The sequence below is a fragment of the Bacillus rossius genome, chromosome 7 (assembly GCF_032445375.1).
Source record: "Bacillus rossius redtenbacheri isolate Brsri chromosome 7, Brsri_v3, whole genome shotgun sequence".
NCBI lineage: Eukaryota > Metazoa > Arthropoda > Insecta > Phasmatodea > Bacillidae > Bacillus > Bacillus rossius.
In genome coordinates, this window is record NC_086335.1 from 57,072,424 (window position 1) to 57,098,279 (window position 25,856).

The 25,856-nt window shown below is 34.3% G+C and overlaps 1 protein-coding gene across 2 annotated transcripts; it reads left to right on the plus strand.

Moving 5' to 3' along the window:
* Window positions 1-94: 94 nt before the first annotated feature.
* LOC134534110 (uncharacterized) lies at window positions 95-25,813 on the plus strand. 2 transcript variants are annotated; one of them, XM_063372171.1, is made up of 10 exons: window positions 95-353; window positions 1,624-1,722; window positions 2,909-3,051; window positions 6,852-7,085; window positions 7,675-7,765; window positions 9,005-9,201; window positions 14,293-14,654; window positions 17,789-18,179; window positions 23,991-24,076; window positions 25,035-25,813. In XM_063372171.1, the coding sequence occupies exons 2-8, from the start codon at window positions 1,653-1,655 to the stop codon at window positions 18,174-18,176; spliced, it is 1,485 nt and encodes a 494-aa protein (XP_063228241.1). In that variant the 5' UTR covers window positions 95-353; window positions 1,624-1,652; the 3' UTR covers window positions 18,177-18,179; window positions 23,991-24,076; window positions 25,035-25,813. The 2 variants fall into 2 exon arrangements, with proteins under 2 accessions (XP_063228241.1, XP_063228240.1); XM_063372170.1 differs by lacking the exon at window positions 95-353 and adding an exon at window positions 397-902.
* Window positions 25,814-25,856: the final 43 nt, after the last annotated feature.

A 25,856-nucleotide genomic window follows, 5' to 3' on the forward strand; every position in this document is an offset into this window, starting at 1 on the left:
TTGAATGTAATATTACATATTTTAAATATAAATTATAGCATAGAGCAGCATAGTTACAGGAAATTTCCGAGTTGTTAACAGCGCCACAGTCGGCTTTGTCGTGACGCGTTCTGAAGCGAGGTGATGTGATATTCTTCAGAAAGTGAAGTGTTGTTTTTCATATAGGCGGGTGGTTAGAAGCTATTTGAAGATAAGAAATTATAAACAATATTAGTAACGTTTTAACATTACAGTTTAAAATATTTTCAACGTTTTCAAGAATGTGAGGATATCGAACCAAATGTGTATATCGACTATACGTTGCCATCTTGTTTGGGTTCTGTTCCTCTAGCTAGTGTATTTTCAACGAGGAGGTAAATTGTGCTTTGTAAATATTGGATTTATTGGTTTGTAGGGTTGCATTATTTTTTTTATCGTGAATTATAATTGTGAACTTAAAATTCATAGACTGGCAGTATTTGATATCTAGTTTAAACTAAGTTGATTTGACTCTGTCATATGAACATAATAAATTTAATAGGCAGCTTTATCTACATTGAATGCATTTGAAAGAAGGCGCTTTTTTTTCGCGAAATTCAAATTCGCTATTAGAGCATGTTTAAATATTAAAATCATAATTGAAATGAATGCTCTGTGAAAGTTAACACTAACCCAACGAACAATTTGAGCGGTAGCAGATACAGCTAGTGTGACAAACCAGTGTGTAAATTTAGGCTTGCCAACGTTCAACAATGTGAATGTACACAATTAGCGGTTTTTAGTTCATTTCCCCAACTTGGATACTGTGTATGGGTTAGGATATAAAATAAAACCATCTATACATTGAAAAAAACACTTAACTATGCATATTTACATATTTATTAATGCATTCAGTATATATTTTTGTTTAAAACTACAAGGTAGTAAGTAAAACATTAAATGTTAATCATGCACTAATAATATAGTTATTTTTTTACAGAAGTAATGAAAAATAAATAGTTCTTGATCAACTTTGTTACCTGTGTGTTAATATAATTATGAAACAATAGATTCACAAAAGATTATTTAGGTTTAGATATTTTATCAAAATAATTTTGATGTTTACGTGACCTTATACACAGTTAAAAAATTGTAATTGTTCTTTTTCATGTATCCAAGTTATCCCTTGATACTGATGGCATGATCCTCTATATATTGATCCTGTGCTACATGATGCTTGCTGTTTTAATTAAGTATACCGAAATATCCTGGCTAAACAAAAAGTCAAATATCACAATACAAACTACTTGTGTCTGATCTTATGGAACGTCTTTCTTTATTATTCAACTTAAGATCGGAATTATTTTTATTTCACATGTTTAGTTGTTTCCTGGATCTTTTGGCATTCTAAATTAAAACATTAAGAATCATGAACCACAGGATCAATGCATACAGGATCATGCCATTAGGATCAAGTGATAAACTTGGATATGTGATCTAGAACTTTTACCAGCTATTGGTTATGGAGTAGGCAAAGTAGTAATGGCATAGTAACTTTATAATCAAATTTTTTTGCGATATTTGACACTTAACTTTGTGTGCTATATCTATATATATATATAAATGGTTTCATGGTCACTGAAATTGCGGTTCTTCTTTCCACAGAGTCTGCGAAAAACTTCAATGAAGCCACAATGTCGGGGAACATGAAACTTGATGGTGGTAATCCGTCAACTGTCAATAAAAACCCAAAAGTCATTAAAGGTATTAAAATGATGTAGCTAAACACCTCTTACACATCAGGTTGTAATCTAATGTATTGATCTAGTGCTCATTTGCTATTTGCTGTCTTGGTATGTTATTAAATTTTGAAATGGTTTGTGTCACCATATATATATTTTATTGAAGGCAAAATGTAATGTTGAATGTAAGGAGTTAATCATTAACATGGTTCTTAGCTTTAAAGGCAGTTCTGTTAGTAATGAATATATATTTTTATTTAACAAGTTTTCACATTTTTACTTTCACAATCTGCAGTTCCTTATTATGCAAATAGATTATTTACAGTTTTTACATATAGGCCTATATTTTTTAGCTTAGTTTTGTTTTTAAAATTGTAGAGTTGGGTTGTTGTTTTTAGTTTTTAAATGCAATTACAACATATAAGACCATAAAATGTTTATCACTATGTAATATTTTTATAATTGTCTTTTTTGTTGTAATATAAGCTTTATTTTTTATAAAACAATTAAAATTTTATTATATGTGGCAAATTTACTCATAACAAAAAATAAATAGGCAAACTTTTGTGTGTTTCTATTAGGACTTTATAAAAGAGTTGGTAATATGAAAATGAATTAATAAGAGGTGAATTATTACAATCAAGGTGTGTCATTAATTTTTAAAACTCATTTCACGTAAACATTTTGCAAGTAACTTCGTACGAAAAATACAATATTCAGGTCCATGGAATTTCGGATGATGCAAAGAGTAAAATTCCAGTGTTTTGAGTAAAGTTATGCTTAAATTCATCTTGACTTGCACTAGTGTGTTACTCAGTGTATTAACTTGTATTAACTTGTATTTCACTGTATTTCACTGTTTCTGTTTTATCGCAATCCACAATAAATACTTGTCCCAAATTACATAGTGTATCATTAGTGTTAAAAAGGCTGATTATGTTTCGTTTTAGCAAATTTTAAATGGTCTTTAGTAACAGTAGCCATGAAATTTAGAATGTTCATATGGATTGATTATTTTTAAGCTGAACAAATTATATTTGGTACTAGGAGTTTGGGTAGATGCAGGCTATGAATCTAATAATCGTAGGTATAATTTGTATGTATTTATTATTTTAATATCTACTGCTTCTTGGTAGAATTATGATTAATTAATTTTAGAATTTTGTCTCCAGTCATAATTTTTTTGTGCTCTTGGATTTTTATTTCAGCTGCCCAGAATGAAATTGGCAAGATTGATGTGCTAGTTTGCGGGTCATGTTTCAACGTGTTTCATTTTGTGGAAGAATTTCAGTTGCACAAATTGCAGGAAGACTGCGTTTCTAATCCAGACTTCAAGCAGCCGTCTCCATCTGTAAGTTAACTGCTCACGCTAGTGTTTTATATAGTCAAACTAGTGGACTATAGATAAAATGCAAGTGTATGTGCTTATTATTTTCAACAGGAAGTCCAAATTTTTTCTTAAAATTATTTAATTTATGAATATAAATGGACTGAAATAAATATGCAGGATGAAAGGAATGTGAAGTTGCTAATACTGTTGGGAATAGTTTTCTGTTTATTTTCAATGGACTTGTACAAGGAAAAAAAAACTGAAAAATAGAGCAATCCATTTAGCAGACTAGATAGGATATCGGTTATAAACTACGTATTTGCTATACTTGGTGGCCATTCACACGAGACACACTTCTCTTTATTATTTTCTACAATATGTAGAATTTTTTTTCTCTAGTCCTTTGAGAAGTGTAAAAATACTGTTTTACTTCAGATATTTATAAAAAAAATTAATTTCTTTCCTTGAGTTTGTTAGTTAAGAGTAAGTGGTACGCTAGTTAAAATTTTGTTGGGTGTTGATAAACTATTGTACAGAGTTTTATTAAGAAACTTTGGCTATATAATTTTTTTTACTTATTTCCTTCATATAATTTAGATATTTGATTTTTAATTAGGATAATGTAAGGCTTTTTAATAAAGGACCCAGGAGAGACAAGTCTGTGATTCTAACCATGCATGTATACAACCTTATTTTATACTGAGAAAAAGTTTATTGTCACAAATGCAATAATTCTAATATAAAATAACTAAAATGAAACCCCCTCTAGACCATGACACGCACAAATCATCATTGAATAATTCAATTTCTAACATCAGGGGTCGAAAATGGTCACTTAACTCACTTACAATCACTTTTTTGTCACTTTTTTTTAAACAGTCACTTAATTTACTTTTTTTTTCGGTATTGGTGCCCAAAATTTGCATTTACGTTTATGAAAGTGACATTAATTAAATGTTTGAATTTGTGTTTTTGACCGTAATCAAGGTATTTGCCGTTTGCCATAACACGGATTGTGTTGAGATTGTTTTTTACATGCGTAAAAGCGTAAACAACAACTGAAGTCGAACTATCCATTAATTGATTCGCCCGACAGTACAGATCGGCTGACGTGATGACAGATAACCTATGTTCGCGCCAGTGTGTTCTGTAGTTAGTCTGATTACGGTCTTAAGTTAGTTTTGTCCTTAGGGGCCTTTGCTAGCGATATGACTTGTGTAATGCTTTACTATTATTTGAGATAAAAAAAGTAACCGGAAAATAATATCGTTGTGTTTTGATGTTTTCTTTTTTCTTGTGTGGTGAAGATGGGGAAGTGTCGTTTTCGTAGCGAGTGGCTAGAGAGGCGCGATGATAATGGATATATCATTAACGAGTGGGCAAAAAAAACGTAACGATACTGATGTTTTTTGTGCAGTTTGCTGTGTCACAATCAAAATATCAACCAAAGGGTATCAAGCACTATCTCAGCATGCTACTTGCGAGCGACATAAGAGTGAATGTCGAAATAAGTTGGCTCCTAGTCAGCTAAAATTCACGGTCGTTCGACTTTCATGTTCAGCTTCCACATCAAGTGAAGTGTCCTCAGAAAACCATGTTAAATGTCTTTACAGTGTACGAGATCGTGCAACAAGTGCAGAACTGAAATGGGTAATGAAATGTATTATTTCAAATTATTCAGCATCATCTTGTGGAGGAATAGCTGATGTTTTTAAAAGTATGTTTGGTGAGGGTGTGCCTGAGGACTTCAGCCTGAGCAGCACTAAATTTAGGTAGGTATCTACTAACAGATGCATTAAGCCCATATTTTCGTAATAATGTTATTTTTAAAGACATGGATGGTGAATACTATTCAGTGTGCTACGATGAAACAACAAACCACACAGGTAGAAAGGAACTGCAAATTGCTATCAGGTCACCTTTTTAGTCACTTATTTTCCTGGAGATCACTTTTTTCTCACTTTTTCTATCACAAAGGTCACTTTTCTCACTTTTTTCCAGTGAATAAAGCACTTTGAGGCCTGTAACAATTATATATGCTATATCTGCAGGGTGGCCTCAGAACCAGTAAAAACTGGGTAAATGTTGGGAATTTGAAAGGGCCTGAGAAAAATGGAAACCGTCTGGAATTTTACTTCTTTCCTGGGAAAATGCTGCGTGTGAAATCTTAACAATTTTTATACTAGACATACATTGCAGCATCTGAAAATAGTGGTAGCCAGTGCAGTGCAGTGTTACCAGACGTGTCATGTTTCTCCTCTTATCAGTGCAGTAAGTCACTCTTGGGAAAGAGGGGGAAGGGAACAGCACACTTGCGCGCAGCGCGTTATTGTTCTAACTTACTCTATTCAGTACCAGTCCTATGCTATATAGTTTATTAGAATGCCATTAGGACACTTGTCTTCTAGGTATTTCTGTCGCTATGAATCTGAGTTTCTGTGGGCCACCGAGTATGCGATAGACAGAACTGATGCGAGATCCTAGATATGCTGTAAAAGTTTCAAGATTGATGCGATGGGTAGAGAAGTACCTATTTACAAGCCATGTCAAATCCAAGAATCACAATAGAGTGATCAATAACCGAGCGAGAAATGCATGACGTCAACGGGCCGTGTGTTGCCATGGGGGCGAATGGCTGTCTCTAGCCGTCTGACCGCTAGCAAGCCCAGCAGGCTGTCCTGCGGCCCAGCCTTGTGACAATATTTTTCTAAACTTCTCTTCAGTATGAATTTAACTTGTGCAAGCACACTACAGATGTTTCAATCAAACACATAAATCACCAACTTATAAAATTTTTTTAAAAATAAATAATAAACTACAGTCTTGTCTGCAGAAAGTTGCTGGTCGAATAAAAAAAAAAAGTCGGCTAAGTGTGGATGGCAAAGCTTGTAGAAAAAAAAATGAAGCTCAAAATAAAAGAGAAAGTTCAGGTAAACTATAAGTGCACAGTCTCTTTTAGGTCGCACGAGCTGGTTTTTGGCTATCTCAGACACAGTGGCGGGAGATAATCCTCTGTGATTGACAGCACTTACTCTTAAGATGTTACTTATGTATTCACTTTCATATCTGATTACCATGATTAGTAATTTAATTTAATTCAATATTTTGATTGATTTTTGTTTGTATGTATGAAGGTCAGGGTTGGAAAAAAAAAGCCAAAGTACCTGTTTTGTTTGTTAAAGCCAATTTTTTTAAAAAATTATTTTAGTTGTTTTGGTTCTCACCATGTTCAAATTAAAGCCATACAACATTCTTCTTTCTGCCGCTCATGTTGAGCCAGAAAAGTTATATAACATCAAAGGACTGGGACTTAACAACAGCAAGGGTATTTCTCCACGGGAGGATTCTCCATAGAATGGTTGTTTCGCACACAATGGGGATTTACAGTGTAGTTGGAATTTCCGATAGAATAGGAATCAACTATTTAATATTTTTAATTTCAGATGAGTATTTAGCTGGTTATGATTTAAAACTTATTCAGATAATTTAAATGATAAGATCTTGATTAGTGTATAATTATTTGTCCATGTAAATCACAAAAAAAAAAAAAAAAACATTAATGACCAAATTTAATTTGTATTAGGGTGGGATTAGAACTTTCAATAAAAAATATTACTTAAAAAAATAATAATTTTGTTTTTCATAAGAACCAATTGATTTAATCCATGGTTTAAATAGTGTTTAAGGGTTTAAATCAGCCAACCATGATGAAGATCTTAAGTTTATGAAAGAAATGTTCTAGAAATGGTGAATAATTACTATTCTGTAAACAGGTAAACATATTTATGTAGATGTTCATTAATGTTGCGTTCATGTTGCAGGAAACCAAGCCACAGGTGTGGGCATTTCTGCTGTGGAAGAGCTCGATACTGAACGAGAACAAAAGATTCGGGGAGGACCGGCAGGCCGACGAGCTGGGGTCATGGCACCTGTACCAGAGCTGGTGCAAGCTGGAGGAGAAGATACGGGACAGCTGGATAGCCGCGGGCCGCGCCATCCAGGGCTTTGCCTCCATCGCAAACGCCAAGATTCAGGAAGTGAGGAGTGTGCCGGAGGTGAGTATTCTTTGCCACACACCGCCACTTGATGGCAGACAAGTTTTGCTAGAGGTGCTTAAAAACGTAGACATTTTAACTTAACGTTTGAATGACTTCCAAGAAAGTATGGTTTTTTTTTAATGTAGCTACAGTAGTTAAATTTTATTGGCCAAATTGTAAAAAATTACACCTGCTGATAATTATGTTTGTTTTTAGAAGGTATTTTGCTGTAGATTTTATCTATTAATGTAATGCTGTTTATCACCACTGTTTTATTTTCAGTCAGTCTAATGATTTGTTTTGCAATTTTATAATAAGAAGAATTAATGTAGACCTTAACATATACTGTATTTTTGTCTGTGTACTTTAAAACTTGGGGAAAGGCGTATTTCCATAAATTGACATCTAGATTTTTTTAAATTTGGGTTAGCTATTCTTACCTGTATGTGGGACTGTAGCTTCGTAAAAAAAAATTTCCATTAAAAGATTTTTTATTGTTAATGTACCACAGATTAAATGTAAACAGGATCTTGCCATCAGGATGAAAGGATAGACTTGGATACATGATGTGTAAATTTAATAATATTTTCTTCTCTGTTTTGTATAGAAAGGGCGTGTCACTGCCACAAGACCAGAGTCTCAGGAGAGAAAGGATAGCCCTCGTTCTCAGCCAGCAGATAGGAATGCACTCCAATCCAGTAAGTCTACATTTTGAATTTTGTGATTGAGGAGAAAATCAAGATATTTGGGGAGTTGTTTATGATTTCTTTTTGCAGCTACGTTTTGGTGCATTTGGAAATTACATTATTGTGATCAACAAATGATTTTTTTAAATGTTTGTGTTGTTAGTGCAAAGTTAATAGCTCATAGGCAATAGAAACAATGCACTTAAGTGGTTGTATGTTTATTTTTGTGGTGTTTATGTGTATTTAATTAGTTTTATTGTGTCTCTCTCAGTGATTCACTTTTAAAACACAAATGCTTGCTAATTTATTTTAATTGTTCTGAATTTATCTGTTTTATAACAATTTATTAAAAATTATTTTAATGTAATAATGCAGCATATAAATTTTATTAATGTTTTGGTATTTTGGTGGAGTAAGTATTACAAAACAGCTTTTATAAAAATATATATCACAGAAATATTTTTTTAAAATTAATTTGTACTAAAAATAAAACCATTGAATCTTATCTCCACATATACCAAAATTACATTCACATCTGTTTAACAGTTTTAGATTATCGTAACTAGAAAGTAGAAACTGATTTTGTACACATAAAAACTTGCGTATTCTGTATGTTCTACCATTTTGAGGAATAATATTCAGAGGAATAACATTACATATATAGAAGATTGTACTATATTTTTAGCACTGCAAATTTAGCCAAACAAAACATGTGACTTTAGGATTGTTATTTTTTGTCACCTACTAAAAACATTATTTCATTATTTAAAAAATATAATGGTCATAGTATAATATATTTATCATCTCTGATACCATAACATCGTATGAGCATGACATTTATCAACCTTGGCCACCAAGGACCGTTATAAAACTGAATTTTTAAAAAACTGTTTTTAGAATAATTTTGGGAGAAAAAATAACATTGATAAGTTAAAATTGTCATTAACGAAACAATTTTTTTGAATTATTTCAATAACTCAAGTAAATTGTAAAAAAAAAAAAAAAACTTGTAAAGTGTATTCCACAAAATGACAGCAACCCATGTGTAAAAATTGTTGTGGGAGTTCCTAGATTCTAATTTAAATAATCTTTGTGAGAGGCTGTGGTCTGGCCAAGGTTTGATGTGGTATTTAGTGAAATACACTTTTCACCTTTTCAGATTGGTAAAATGCAAAATTTTTAGTGCATTTATTAGAATACTTAATAATGTATATGCTTTTGTACATTGATACTAAGTATTTTGTTTTGCAGAAGTTGCTGTTCAGAAAATTGCTCCTCGCTCAACAAGCCTCGATCATGAAAATGCTGCCAAAGACTCTTCTGTCAGGAAGGAGACAGTGTTTGAAGCCAAAGACAAAGATGGCTCTTCAGGAAGGCAGTCCAAAGATTCTTCACATGCAATGAGGTCAAAATCTTCTGCAGTCAGCAGTGAAGATAACTATGACTCTGTAAGAATATATTATTTTGATTATATTTTCATACATTACCAACATAAATTTAATGTTGTTAGCTAATATTAAAACACATTTCCACAAAATTCAGTTTGGTTACAGGCTGGCAGAGTATTACTATTTTGTATAATTTTTTTTAATGATATTTTAACATAGTCTGAAAATCACTTATATTTGAAAATTCCTTTATTCCTTTGATCTGGTTGGATGCCATTCAGCATGGGCGTAGATCCCGGGGGGGCCAGGGGGGCCCGGGCCCCCCCTGGAATTAATGGGCGGGCCCCTCCTTGGGGGGGCCCACTTCGTGATTTTAAAGTTAATGGTGTACACAACATATATATATCAGATTATTATTTACAACGACGACAGACACTTTGACATGCTTTACATTCCTACCTTCGAGTTCCGTAGTTATTTTCCCTTACCCCTTCTGCGAAAGCCATGGTATGGAGTTTTCCAGTGAGAACTTTGAAACCCTTAATTCCTAGAAACCGTTCATTCCAAAGGACGAAGCTAGGGTAGGGTTCCGTTAGCATTTCCTCCCCATTGTTACCCACACTACCTTGTCCTCGGAAATGACAGTATTATAGGTTTCAGGTAGTCTGTTTTTAAAGTGGTTTTGCTCTCGTGTGCGCCAGTCTTCTGCTTTCTTGGCAAACATCAACATGGATAAGTTCGTGACGCGGAAGAAACGGAAAACAATCTGATTCTCACCTGGTAAGCTTGATTGTTTTATAAGTAGTGACTATTAGTTAGGTAATATATTTTATTTAAGTGATTATGTAACGTTATTTTTTCCAGTAAATAAACAACTTAATACTTTAACAGTAATCATAGCAGAATTTAGTTTATTTACGAACTTTAACTTATATACCATTTTCTGGAATTTTTTTAGCTCATCTCCATTCTGTAAGGCTAGCTGCTCTGTACATTACATGTGAATATACAGGGAAAATTTTTTTTCCCTCGTCAATATGGAATTTAAAATCACTCCCCTTTTATTATCAAACGATAATTTTCACAATTCATGGCCGATAATCACTTTATAACATTTGTTATTTGATAACTGCAACACTGCACGAGTAAACAGAAGTAAGAAAGAGAAAGAAGTATTTAAACGTTACACATTCGTATTTAAGTTAATAAGGAAGCAAACGCGTCTCTTTAATACCTAATCAAGCGGCATATTTTAATTAAATAATTCACTGCCAAAATACTGATTATACTAAATATAAGCCGATAAATGTATGTGGTTCAATTAGCTGTAGAATAAATTTCATTGTTCTATCTCCGAGATGTTTCATTTGTGTCATTAAGTTATTTTTTTCTTTTTTACCTGGTTGATGCCTTTACTAAATAAAATAGTTTTTAATGGTTTTAATATGATTCAATCGTTCATTTGATGTTGATCTGTTTATTAGCTTTGGCGCTTTGAATTTTTAGAGCGCATCAAAAACTGTGAACAAAAATTTCACGAACAGCATTTTAATCGCAGTAATTATGTGATGTGGCATAAAAAAAAACCGACACAGTGCGAGTCGAACTCGCGCACGAAGGGTTCCGTACCATTATCTATAAAAACGGCAAAAAAAAAATCATGTTTGTTGTATGGGAGCCCCACTTAAATATTTATTTTATTCTGTTTTAGTATTTCTTGTTATAGCGGTAACAGAAATACATTATTTGTGAAATTTTATTCTGTTTTCACGTTTGTTGTATGGGAGCCCCCCTTAAATATTTGTTTTATTTTATTTTAATCATTTATTTTTAAAGTGAATACATAACTAAATATTCTGTGAATATTTCAAGCATCTACATGTTGCCGTTTTCAATATCGAGCAAAAACGAACAAAAAAATCACGTTGGTTGTATGGGAGCACCCTTAAATATTTATTTTACTATGCTTTTAGTATTTGTTGTGTCTAACTATCACGGTTCATGAGATACAGCCTGGTGGCAGACGGACAGACAGAGAGACAGACGGACGGACAGCGAAGTCTTAGTAATAGGGTCCTGTTTTACCCTTTGGGTACAGAAGCCTTAAAATGTAACCCCACTCTTTACATCTCAAAATTCGTCAGATTGAGATGATTTTAATAAGATCTGTTACCCTAATATTAAATTTTTACTGATTTTCTTAGCAACTTAATCGGTCTCTACGGTGAAGCTGACATTTTGCTTCAAGATCTGAAATTAGAATAAACACTTTTGGAAAATGGTAATGTATGGGTGGGGTGTTATCTATTTGCATTATATTCACGTATATTATTTTTATAGATTTTTTCATGAATATTTTATGTATTTAGGTTAGGAAATTATTTAAACATGTTTGAGAGATCACTTCTTATAGTCATTAATTAATAATTACTAAAACATATGTTGCTCCGCTTTATTGTTAATATCACTTACGTAAGAATAAAGTGTATAACATACGAGCTTATCATCTAGAAGACTTGTTTCGGTTGACCTCTAGCGCAAAATAATTAAACCACAGAATTCACGGGCCCCCCCTGGAAATCCTACAGATTTGCGCCCATGCCATTCAGAGTAAAGAAGTTTATTCTACTTTGATGGAGCAGGAAGTTGGCTAGTCTCAGAGGATTCCATAAAAGAAAATTCAAGGGAACCAGTACTTTATTACCGCAGATGTTGGTCCATTACCACCCGGTGGTTAAGCATCCATGTAAGATGTGAAAGCATTGCTTCACTTAATGAAATTCATTGCTTAGCTAAGTAAAAATTATTAATTTCTGTAGCCCTAATAATGATGTGGGTGTGATCATCCTGTAGGGTAGTTTGAATCATTGGCTGAACACTCGGCCGAATTGACATTTTTTATTTACCATTTTCCATTGGGGCAGAAATAAAATGGTGCAAATAACAGGAAAACTTAGAAAGCATTAATGTAAAATAGGGCTTCTACTGTGCTATTTAAATTGGGCTAATGTAAAAATGTGATGAAGGAAGAAAATGGCTATTGTTTATTGAATTGTTTCATTGTTTTTAGTGCCATATAATTCCTTTTAACAGATTTAAAGCATTGGTTGCAGACCTTAGAGGAGATGGCACATAAAGAAGATGAAAAATAATATATTTGTTTGCATTCCCAACAATTGGCCCTTGTACTATGTAAATAAGGCTAGTTTGTTTTCTTTTTTAAGGATGGTTCAATTATTTTTTGAGCTGCGGTTCTGTTTAATAAATGTACTGTGTACATGTTGCTGTGCAGAATGTGTCGCCTTCCTCTACATACAGCCAGGGCAACAGAGAAACGTTACGTGTGTTCCCTTAAGAATGTGTCTGTGTCTTCATTGGGTAGCCAGGGTGACAGTGTTTTCAGCATGTCAAATGTTTTTTCCCTGCAGAACATGTCTATGTCTTCAGCAGGCAGTCAGAGCAACAGAGCATTCTACATGATTTATGTTCCTTGTAGAATGTGTCTTATTAGTCTTCATTGGGTAGCCAGGGGGACAGAGTGTTCAACATGATGTTTGTTTCATGCAGGATGTGACTGTTGTGCTGTTACATTGCACACATATTTTTTTAAAATAATATAAATCTTTTATTTAATAACTTTCTCATTACTGCACAAAACCACTATTGTTTAAAATTCCAATGCAGTTCTAAATAACTCATGCTCTATGGCACACTTGATTTCTGTAAACATTGCCACATAATGAAAAATCAACAAGAGAAATTAACCTTGGACTGTCTTTTGATATAGTATTTATGTCTTGAGTATTATAATTGGTTTTTACGTTTTTCAAGCAGCTTAAAGAACTCTAAGCAATTCCAGGTACTTTAGAGAATCTGTATGTGTTTTGATTAAGTCTGTTGATTTTTATTCAGCATAGTTATCAGCAATTAAAATTTCTGAATTTAATTTTTTTAAAAAGGTTTTGTGTGTCTTTTGTGGGGTTTGTATGGCGTATGTACTGATATCTAATATGACATGAATGTGAAGCTCTTAAATAAAATGATAATGATGTATATTTGAGATCAGTCTTCCTAGTTTAAAGGATGCGGAATTCTTATATGTATATTTTCAGTTTGCTCATAAATTAGGGCTTGCCAATAAAAGGCAATGCAAAATAGGAGTGTGTGTGTGTATGAAGACTATCACAGTAAGTCCGTAGAGTCATTGTGCCTTATACTAAGCACTAACAAATGAAAACTTTGAAAACAATATGATGCTTGTAATTAACTTGCATATCTGCCTGCATCAGTAAGTACCTTTGTTACTATCCCAGTGGTCAGTAAATAATTGTTTTTGTGTTCACAACTGAATCAGCTTAGCCGGCTCATATAATTGGATTAATTTTAAAAGACAATGTTTTAATTCTATATAATATGTGAACTCATATTAATTTTTATGAACGCTTGATATTACAGTAGCCTGTGCCCGACGTATATCGAGGGGAATTTTCAAGTTAATGGTAAAGAAATCCTTAGCCCAAAGTTTTCATTATTATATATAAATATTTATTCAAAATATTTTTAATTCTGTTGTAATATATGTAAAAAAATTGTACATACAGTTAAAATTATTTGAAAGATCATTGTGTTTGTTTTACACTGACTTGTTAATAGCTTTGTATGTTTTTGGACTAAATTAAATTAATATAAATTTTGCTTTATATTTCACTCAATATTTCTTTGGTAGGTATTGGAAACATCATTATTATTTGTTTGTATGTTTAAAACCCTTTGATTTAATGGAATGTATGATGACACTACTACATTCTATACTATAATAAGAGAATAGTCATTCACTAATGTGACTCATTTCTTTTTAGAAAATATTATAATTGCTCCGGTTTTCTAATCATATTCAGTCAGTGTAATTTTGTTGGTGCTATTATCATACTGCTCTGTAATTTCATGCCACACTGTCTTCAATAGGCAGCCAGAGGGACAGAGTGATCAGCATGACAATGTTTGTTCCCTGTAGAACGTGTCTGTGCCTTCTACGGGCAGCCAGGCGACAGAGCATTCAACATGGTGTTTGTTCCTTGCAGAACGTGTCTGTGTCAACAGGCAGCCAGGGCAAAATGCGAGTTCAATGTGACGTTGTTTTGTTCCCTGCAGAACGTGTCTCCATCGTCTACGGGCAGCCAGGGCGACCGAGCGTTCCATAGGGGCTCCGGGGACTCTCTGATGCCGGACATAGACATCAAGGAGGAGCAGATGAGCGAGGAAGAGGAGGAAGAGGACGAGATGGAGGCGGGCGGCGACAACTCGAAGACTCGGTCGAAGGAACCGGCCGCGAGGGGCGTGCGCACCAACAGCAACAAGGTCGTGAGGAAGAGCATCAAGGACACGAAGGCCCTGGACGGGAACCCTGCGGCAGCGGGCGAGGAGGAGTACGTGGTGGAGAAGATTCTCGCCAAGCGCTACAACCCCAAGAAGAAGTGCTTCGAGTACTTGCTCAAGTGGGAAGGCTACCCGCAGTAAGTAAATAAACCTAGGCTCTGGGAGTTGCTATAACACCGGATTTGATGTTGTGTTAGGTCGATTCTGATTCTGTAATTTGCAGATTCTTTTAGTTCCAATGGGATCTGAGGATTTAGAATCAAATTGAATTTAATCAAAAATTGGTTGATTCGTACCCTATAGTCAGGGACCCCAGAAAGTAGTAAATAATATTGACCAAAAGCAGTGTTTAAAATAAGGCAAAAGCGTTGCAAAAGGTTTATACAAAAACATAACAGTTGAGCAAAAAATTAGTGTGAAAATTGGTTACTTAAAAAATTCTGTACCTAATGTTATTTTACTTTTTCATTTCCTTAAAAATTGTTTTTTATATGCTGTGAATTGTACCACAAGAATTTTTGTAAGTTTTCAACACAATTAGCATTTTTTTTTTACTTACTGACATTTTTCTTTAAAAATGCATTTTGATACTAAACTTAGTTAAATATTGTAATAAGTGGTTAGGATAGGTACATTAAACTTAACTACAGTCAAACCTCTCTGAAATGACCCCTCACAGTTCCCAGGAATAGGGTCGTAATAGAGGGGGGGTCGTAATAGATGTTTTCCGAAATTTTCAGTTGATTTCCCCCCCCCCCCCCCCCTCCCGCTACTCGCTAAGAAACCAGCCGTACAATGGCAGGATGCTGTCACTCACAATGCTAAGACGGCTTTGCTTTAAACCCACTTCAACCTTCATGACAAGTCCGTCGCCCTACAGGCCACCTCTAAAGAAAATATGTCAAAAGACAGTTTATTTTTACTGGTTAGTTTACATGTACGTTTTCTGCTTGCCGTAGTTAAATACACTAGAACCCCGATGTCACGAACCCCGGATTTAATGAAGCAGTGATTTTACGAATACATTCTCGGGAACCGTCAAAAAATTGGACATTTTGACCAAAATGTGAAAATCGGAAAAAAATAAAATAAAAAAATAAATGAAATGAAAGATCATTAAAATCTGTTAATTTTAACACACAGCATATATTTTTGTGTCGGCTTTAATACTTCCAATAATGTTCATGTAAGAATAACAAATAAATAATGGGTCATTTCCTTTAAAAATATGGCAGCTGTAGGTTCTGCAACGCGAGTGGGCGCACACGAAGCTCGCCCGGCTGGCTGGCGGCAGCGGCTTCATGACGCATAAGCTCATCCCTCCCAGACACACAAACCATCTAGTGTGTGTCCTCCCTTATAACACCTGAACTTCGCTCCCCTTTGAAAAACCTTCAGTGAGAAAATGCTCATTTCACCCTCCCTTCTCCCGTAAAATTGGGCTATTATGAATGGGGTACTAAAGCGGTGAGGGAGGGGTCAAAATATGTCAATTTTCACACCAAGTTCGAGTTCAGTCATCTCTGGCAAGGAATTTACAAGATTTAAAACTTAAATATAAATGTATTTTAATAGCAAGGGTCCTATGAAAAGGAATATACCGAATAAAATCAAGCTGTTATCACCAAACAAAGCATAAATTGGCCCAATGCGTGGTCGCTTCATTATTGCTCGCGCGAGAGGTGAGACGTTGAATGTTAAAAGAAAGATAAGTGCGGGGGAGACAGATGGCAGCCAGTGTGTTTCCTGCGTGGGGAATAAGCGGCGTACCCTTTTTTTTATGCTTGGTGAAGCGACCTTTTTCTGTCAACCCACGGGAAAATATAATTGCTTGAGCTGTCAAAACAAACATCACTGCAGCAGTTAAAACAAGTCGAGGCGGGCGTGCATCCAGTCGGTCGCTGTGTATTGTCAACCGATAGTAATCAAAATCAAGAGAAATCCAGCAGCCTTAACTGTGTACCACACTAGACACTCTCAAAAAGCTAAACGTAAACACGTCGCCACAAAAACCTTTATCTGCACCCTGCCGGCAAAGGGACGTGGAATGGGGGTTGTTAAGCGCTGCCAGGTCGACAGAAAGTGGTATCTATTTTTTTAGATATGCGCTGCCTATGGCAGTACAGCACTTGCAAGAGAAACGCAGTAACACGCTACTCACCACAAGAAACTTATTTTCTGTCCGATTTTCTTCGGATTTTCGGCAATTTTTTCACGGTTCCTCGAAATCGGGTTGTAATGGAGAGGTGGTCGCAATAAATGGGGTCTCAACAAATAGGTTTTACTGTATGTAATTGTGTGAATGGTTGGTTAAGTGTTATGACCCACTTTGTGACTTTTCAGAAATGACAATCTATCAACTCGTGTTTTCATTTAAAAAGAAATGCTTAAATTCTACAATAAACTTTAAACCGTTGACTTTTTTAGGTTTTTTTTTGCAAATTTCCCTTTAGCCGTTTTCAGGGTCCACACCTTTATAGAAACCTTTAAATTGTTCAGTCATTGGATGTGATGGAAATGGTCTGCCCAAAATAATTAAATAATTTGGCCTTGATTTTTTTTTAAATATTTTAATTTAACTCCAGGATTTTTAAAATGCAAAATGATTTTTCAACATTTTTTAAAATATACTTCAATGTATAATGGACACTGTTATGGAAATACAACAATATTTTATTTTTGCTGTTTCTATTAGCTCTCTGTTTTCCGGGAACAAATGCGATTTTGAAGGTCTGCTATTACTTTAGTTGCAGCTCAAAATATTAACTGGAAAATTGTGATTAAAATTTTTAATGACTGTTTTAACAAAGAAAAAAAATTTGATAAGTTAATTTATTCAAATTAGGGTGTTATTTTTGTGGTGCTGGTGCTCTCTATTTTCATTTACTTGCCTAATTTTTTATGCCAAGAGAAATATCAAAGTGTAACCTACCACCCCCAATATCGTGTTTAGCTTAATATTTTTTACTATGTAGTAGACATCCTGATAAAAGAAACTCATTTTTAAGAATTGCACAAAAATAGAGGTTTCACTCTTTTACCGTTCTTTTCCACTTAAAACAGCCACAATGTTTGAGTCGTCATAGATCTCACTGTAAAAGCTGTCAGGTTTCTATTTTGGGTGTGGTCACAGCAGGATTTTTTGCAAATGAGAAATTTGATGTATTGCAGATGGGTGGATTGGTTACTCGTGTTTAATCATTGTCTCTAATGATCTTGGTGTCAATGACACTATAAGCCCTGATTCATTTCCTCATTCCCTCCCACTCAGCGAGCAGAACACGTGGGAGCCGGTGGAGAACATGCAGGCGTGCGAGAACCTGGTGGAAGCGTTTGAGCGCAACCTCGCCAAGCAGAAGATGATGCAGCAGCCCAGGCCCGCGGCCGGGACGCCGATCCAGCCCCCGCAGCGGCCGGCCCACCAGCCCCAGGGGCCGGCCCAGCCCTCCCTGCGGGTCTCCGGGGTCACCAGCCTGGCCCGGGCCCCTCAGCAGCCCTCGCGGCCGCCCCCGCCGCTGGCCGTGAGGCTCACCTCGGAGCCGCCCCCCGCTGGCCCCCATCTCGCAGAAGAAAGTGGGCCGACCACCGGGGCCCCGCGTCGTCACCCCCGACTCGGAGCTGGAGCACATGGAGGCTGGGCCCAGCGACGCCGGATTTGACAGGTACTGCCTTTCGTTGGCGTGGGAAACGCAGACCTGCCAACCCTCCCGCTTTAGGCGGGAGACTCCCGATTTTATACCCTTTCTCCCGCCCTCCCGATTTGTCATTCAAATCTCCCGATTTTTGGTTCTGTTTATCTTGAAGTTTCTAATGCAATAAATTTATAGAATTAATATGTTTGTACCATTATTCCGTACAATCGTATAGTAACTACGGTTCGTACCATAACGTGAAGACATAGTGACGAATTTCCGTGTATTTTGGAATCGAGGAAAGGCATTTTGTTCTTTGTGTCATGATTTTTTCGTCTCGCATGCCGGAAAGGGCGACATTGTGAAGCATATAAATACGAAGAAACATGCCGTCAATGCTATGGCATCAAATTAGAAATTAGACGTTTTTCGTGACACAAGAAGGAAAGAAGATAGTGTGACAAAAGCAGAGTGTTTGTTAAAGTATTTTATTTTAGAACACAATTTGCCCATTGCTTGTGCTAATCATGCTGGTTTACTCTTAAAAAAAATATTCAAAATTTACAAAATAAACAAAAATTATCCCCCCCCCCCCCCCCAATAAAAATCCTCCCGCTTTTGGACTGGCCAAATTTGGCAGGTATGGAAACGTGATTTTATACTGCCAGATTTGTGTTTACTACACTGCATTAACCTTTTAAATAATAATCAAAACAATTTTTTTTTCTGTTTTGGTTCTTTTAAAACACCCGACCTGGAACTCTTATTGATTTAATTTTATTGTACTGAGAAAAAAAATATTATTATATAGATTTATTACATTTGAAGTGACACATTTTTTTGCCATAGAAATATTAGAAAATTTTTTTACCATACACATACATAATAGCGAAACCCATTAATGCCATTTTTTTAGGGACTGTTAGAAAAATGTGCACATTACGGAAAAGCCTGTGTTACAGCTCTAAATATGTAGTACAGTGATTAATGCTGAAGTATTTGGCGCATTAATTAAACAAACCTTGTGAAATTTTACATTTTTTATGTTTGCACTGTTTAAATAACCTATTGGTAGGGACACCTGTATTTCGCGATTTCATTTCATGTCAAGGTATTTCACAAAACACTGTATCTTTTTCTAAGAGTCATGGCAAATTGTGAGGGTGCAGCAGTACGGTGACCACATTCTCATTGGCCCCGTCAAGAGCGGGACGACACCTCTCACCGACCTCAGCCAATAACCACAGGAGAAAAGCTACAGTATTTTGTGAAAAACCTTGACACTAAATGAATTCGCGAAATACAGGTGTCCCTACCTATTGGATATTATTTTTAAATGCCTTTCAGTGGATATGATAAAACTGTGCATAAATTATAAAATTATTTAATTGCAAATGTAAACACCTGGGCAAGTTTAACACTGTAATACTTTTATGCCTGTGCTAATAATCAAATAAATACTAATAATTAACTATTTGATTTGACCTCAAATACCATCACTTGGAAATATCGTATTTTATCTTATAAATGTCACACATTTTATACTTGAAGTCAAGTTTTAAAAGTTAGGGGTGTGATTTTTATGTGAAAAAAAGCATTTTTTGTTAAATGAAGTTAGTCTTAAAAACAAAACCTATTAATGAGAAGTATGTTTATTTAAAATTTAGAGTATACAAAAGCTAGCTAAACAATTTAAATTAATAAGTCATTCAACAAAAACATATTTCATTCAACTTTAAATAGAAAAATGAAAACCGTGACCGATCGTGAGCCAAATAGCATAACTATTGTAGTACACGCCACGAAACAGTTGTGGGATATCAAATGTAGTTAACTCGGCACTAGACAGAGCACGCGTGCAATTGGGGAGCTATTGATATTCGACTACGTATGCACGTCTTATACGGGAATCAACGTAACCAAACATGAATGATGCCAACTAGCACTGGGCTGGCTACATTTTTATAAGCGGTACAAAGCGGCGACAAAGATGAACAGACAAACGGTTTTAACGTTTGAAAACATCTTTAAAAGAAAATTTTCACATGGACAACTTTGTATTTCTGTTCATTAAATAAGTAAGCGGTAATATCCGAATGAATATTAGATTCCAACTTAAAAGTACAATTTTTATAAGGAAAAACTGCCTACATATAGTGCTCGGAATCGTAACAGCAGGACCAAAAACATCATGAAACGTTTATGAGAGAATTCTTTTTCCTCCAAATTTTGATGACCTAAAATAATGGTGTCATGATTATGCGATAAAACACAATAACAAATATTTGTTTGCTTTCGATAACTTGACTTAGCATACTTCGTGAGTTTGTCATGTAACAGTGTTCACTGCTGAGATTATGTAATTTGTGCATTTAAAGGGACTTCATAATCAAAAATATTAACAATAAGCAATGTTATAAACATGCAACAGGTATTCAAAGTTTTTTTACTACTATTTTGTGTAAACAATGCCAAACACTGCATATTTGTCATTTCAAACTTGAAAAAAAATATATAATTTGTATTATTTTCATCACACGTACCAGAAGTGGGAACAAATTAACAAATACCAACAACCAAACAACCGTAGACTACAACACCACAAAACACTGACACTCCATTGAGATGGGCATTAAAGGAAGTAATTGACATAGTTTCAGTGGCGTATGAATCAATAGTCACAATCAAACACCATGTGATACAGTATCATCTTGCTTACTGCCTACATCTATGGCGAAACAGATGTAGCAACACAAAAATATATGAATAAAACTTAAATAATGGTTTAAATACCAGATGCAATCAAACACCATGTGATACAGTATCATCTTGCTTACTGCCTACATCTATGGCGAAACAGATGTTGCAACACAAAAATATATGAATAAAACATAAATAATGGTTTAAATTCCAGATGACATTAGCAAAAAATTGTGTTTATAATATTGCTGAACTAAAATACAATTTACCGGCTGCCATTACCAATAAAAATTCATAAATAGAAACGGTTCAAATATGTTAGTATGAGCTCATTCAATCAGAAATTTGGGAATACAGCATTTTAAAAAAGATTCACATTTTTCGTAAAATATAATGCAATGGATTTTGCGGAATTTTTCATGAAAACTTTCTGGATCAATATGTAGAGAAGCAGGTTGTAGAAAATAAGGCGAACAGGTACTGAAATGAAAGGTTGGTTGGTTGGTTGGTTGGTCCATTAGGTTAGATTAATTTAGTGTTAGCTGCATAATTTTTTTTTTTCATATTTTAAATATTTTAACAAACATTTTCCACATAATAATAGTAGCTGAATTAACTTAACCAACCTTTCACTTCAGTATTATTTTATAATTTTTCATACCTGATGTGAAAAAATGTGTTTGTTGGATTCTAATTCACATTCTTACTATTAAAGTTCAATATTAATATTTGTGAATAATTTGATACAGTCAAATTTCTATCTATCGTTTTTTAGGGGACCAACAAAAAAATTCAGTAGATGCGGACATTCAATAGATGTGGACTTCACTCTTAGATTTTGAAAAAAAAAATATTTTAACCTCACAATTAGTGTCAGAAATATATCAGTTACTTGTCATTAAAGTTTAATCAGTTGAAAAAAAATAAAAATGGAAGCATTTTAATTAATTCAATTTACACTTGCAAAAAAAAACATACGCACAATAAACCTACATGGAAATTAAACTCTTTTTCAATATCCTGAAGTCTGAAATATGTTTACTCATGTCATCAAATGTAGAGCTGTACTGAAGTAGCCGATTTTGCCAATATTTAGTTGAATCGGCAGTTCTGCCGACTTCCGATATGCTTGTTAATTTTCGGCCGATATTACTGAAAAAACGAGAGAGACTGCCATAACCTAAAAATCCACGAGTACCCTTTTCACTTTTCGTAGTAGTAGGTGCATTCTTTCAGATCGCATTATTTCTTCGCAACATGTGCCAACCGTACATATAAAAATTTAACATGCTTTTTTTTTCAATAATGTTCTTTAATTTTAATATGTCATAAATAAATACATTACCATCACGGTAAATATACATCTCGGTTGTTACGGTAACTGTAGTGCAAATGTGGTAGCTATCGTGCTTCTGTAGTATTATGGTATCTACAAAGAATCTTTAGTTCTTTTTATGGTAATTATCATAAGATAACAATTGGGTTTGTACTGTAGTTATGGTACATAATCCATATTTCTTCGTAAGTTGTTGTTCATTTGTCTTTTCTTCATGTTTACGTGCTCCATTACTTGGCTGCAGATTTAAGGTGATTTTTACTACTTCTGGATACAATCGTTACTGTTTTTATGACGGTTTCTGTCTAAGAAATGGTTATTTCTGCAAAATCTTTATGGTTAAACGATCATCTATTATAATTTATAGTGACGGGACCACATATTTTGTACGATCAATGTGGACAAAACGATAATTCGAACATCGGTACAAGCTGACTTTTTTAACCTTAGTTGTATGGTAATTTTGCCGGGACCGTAGAAAGTATACGATAAACACAGACAATCGATACTAGCGAGTTCGATAGATAGAGGTTTGACTGTATTCGTATTCATTTCAAGCTAAAAAAAAATTGAAATTTTGCACAGGCTTAATTACTAGCTATTTTCTGACTAACAACTATTTTCGATACCTCAGAAGTGAACACACAAGCATTATCAAAGTTTACATAATTTATTTATTTATTAAAAAAAATTAAATTAAGCATGAAACACATAGTAGCATGTATATAATTATAAACAAAACCACCCTGCACTTTGAATAGATAATTAAATAGGTATATGAGGATACAAAATGTTAACACTTTTTTGTTGTACTGCACACACCAAAATATATTTTAATCACATTCGTATGGAACATTGATGCTATTGATTAACACTATAGGAGTAAAGTTTATATTTGAGATTTAGAAATATTTTTATATTTTAGATTTCTTTGCTGTGCTACACATCTATCTATGATGTGGGACATTCATTCTAAAATGGCTGTGTTTCCAATGTTTTGGATAATAAATAGTAGAATTTATGGTTTCCAAGCAGTATAATTTAAGTGAATGGTTAAAATTGGTTTAAATGTGAAATAAACCCTACCTCAAGAACAGTGTATAAATTATTGCAAATTGCAAAATTAAATTAGAGAGAACATAAACTATTGTGGTTTCACTGCAACATAAAAATCATAAATTTTAGAAATTTAATTGAATTACCAATGGTAAATATAATGTATACATATTAAGGGTATCCCATAACTTTAAAATGGCAATACAGTTAACGAGATTTGGTCATTTCAGATAGGAATAACGTTTTTTGTTCATATTGCTGGAATAAAAATAAAATAGGTACTTAGACTGAACTACATACAGTACATGCAAAAGATCAGACATTTTTGTTGCTTTTAAGTGTAGTAGTTTGGAGTCAAGAAAAAGTATGTATCAGTGAAACAGTCCCATTACAAATATTACATTATTGAAATGATGTGTTGTAATGATGAATTGGCTACATTGAACTTAGTAAATTCTCTAACTTGAGTAACAAAATTGTAAATATTAAAGTTATTCAACCTGACATTAAGATTAACTTTTATTGTCTGCAGGGCTTGCCAGAGTTGAAGAAACGTGGAATTTTAGTTCTCACTAACTAAAGTGTTTTTTTTTTTTAAATCCATTTATGTAATTTTTGTAAATATATGGGCTTTTATTCTATGATTGTTGTCTCTTTTTTCTCTTATTATGATCCAGTCAACATTTCTTTGTACTCTGCATCAAAAAACTTCTTCCACAGTAACTTATTTTGCTTTCATTTCTTTTTAGGCGGCCGGTTCGTAGCAGTAAGAAGAAGGCGCTAGAGCAAGTGAAATCGTGGTGTGGCACTATGGCTAAGACAGAGGATTTTGATAGTAATTTTTCAATTTTTTTATATATATTTTTAATATGAGTTTCTTCCTTGTATGAATATGTAATGCAAAGTTCTTCTACGGACACAGTGAAATCTCATTACAATATACTTGAAAAATTCCGCCTTTTTGGTACTTTATAATGAACTGTTACTAAATGTAAAACATTCTGTTGGGACCTAAAAATATGAACTTTAAAGTGAGAAATCCTATATAGTGAGGTACTTTGTTATGAGATTTCACTGTAAATCATGAATGCAAGTTTACACATTATGCACGTGCATGTATTGATTGACATAGGTTGAAGTGCAGTGCTTTCTTTGAAAATTGTTTGGTAAGAATAATTTTGGTACGTCGGCATGTATGCTATGGCAATAAATTCAACAAAGGGTTAGTTTCTTAGCACCAAAAAATTATAGCAAAACCAAGAACAAAATATCAGAGAAAGTAATATTTTCTTGTTTTTTAAATAATATAAATGGAATATATTGCTAATGTGGAAGGTGAGTCAGGATACATAAACATAATTTAATTAATGGGCATGTAAAAATAAAGTGTTACTGTATTCTGAAATGCTGGAAAGTGTAAAGAAAAATATGTTATAATATGTTAAAAAATGTTTGTCGTTACAGGAAATTGGTGTAAAAATGCAGGAATGGTTAATATCAATAATATCAGATACAAAATGTTCTGTGTTTAAATATATATTTTTTTCCAAAGGAAATTGAAACTACATTTATTATAACTGCCCACATTACATTTGCCTGTTTATTGAAGCACATTTAATTTGTTTCCAAACCTTAATTTTTAATACTTTAATTCTTTGATTCCGTTAGAAATGTTATGTTAAAGTTACACTGAATTTAAAGTGCATATGTATGTTAAAACTGCTACTATATATCTAATTTTATAATGTTGGGCAATTGATAGTGGACTAACTGTTGTGTTAATTTAATTGCAGGTAAACGTAAACATTTGGAAGACAGCGATTCAGATATAGATGATCCACCAGTAAAGAAAATTAAATCTGAGCCAGATTACGATAGAGAGTGGAGTGGTGGGGAGATAGAGGATGCTAATGATAGTATTCCATCAGACGAAGACATGCCAAGGAAATTGCTTCAGCGTCAATCGGACATCTCTCATCTTAAATCGGTAACCGGAAATCACACACACAGTGCAGCACCAGTTGAAAATAAAGTGGTAGTGAAAAGACGTCCTGGACGGCCGAGGAAAGAATGGGGCATACCGAACGGTGTGTCCTATTCATCTTCAGGAAGTTCTCTGAAGAGAACTGGTGACAACAAGATTTCAATTGAATTAGGTCTGGAGTCAGATTCATCTCCCGAGAGGAGGAAGTTCCCACCCAAACCTGTAAATGCATCCAACTCTCAGACACCTGTTCTCGTTGCGAACTCTAAAGGTATAATTACTGTCGATCCGAGACATGTCCCAAACCTGACATCGGGTGTGTTCATAGTGTCTAAAAAACCTTCTAGTATAGTTTGTGAATCACAGAATACTGATAAAAATAACTTGACAGGTAAGAAATCTCCTGTTGGGTCTTCAAAGTCTTCATCTGCAGGTAATATTATCGTGGACATTAAGTCTACGATGCCACAAAGTGGCATCATCAGAAAGACTGCCATAAACTCTCGGCCCTCTATGAACCCTGTTAAGATCATGCCAAAACCAAATGTAAGTGAGCAGACCAGCCGAGCCTCCATCAGTCATTCGGAATCCACCCCGTCTACATCGAGCCAGTCGAGATTGGGCAGCTCGG

Bases quoted from the DNA above. Each gene is read 5' to 3' on its own strand.
- LOC134534110 (XM_063372170.1), top strand. From the start codon at position 842: ATGCATATTTACATATTTATTAATGCATTCAGTATATATTTTTGTTTA. The intron at 1,723-2,908 runs GTATTAAAATGA...TTTTTATTTCAG, and splicing joins AAACCCAAAAGTCATTAAAG to CTGCCCAGAATGAAATTGGC. The intron at 7,766-9,004 runs GTAAGTCTACAT...TTTGTTTTGCAG, and splicing joins TAGGAATGCACTCCAATCCA to AAGTTGCTGTTCAGAAAATT.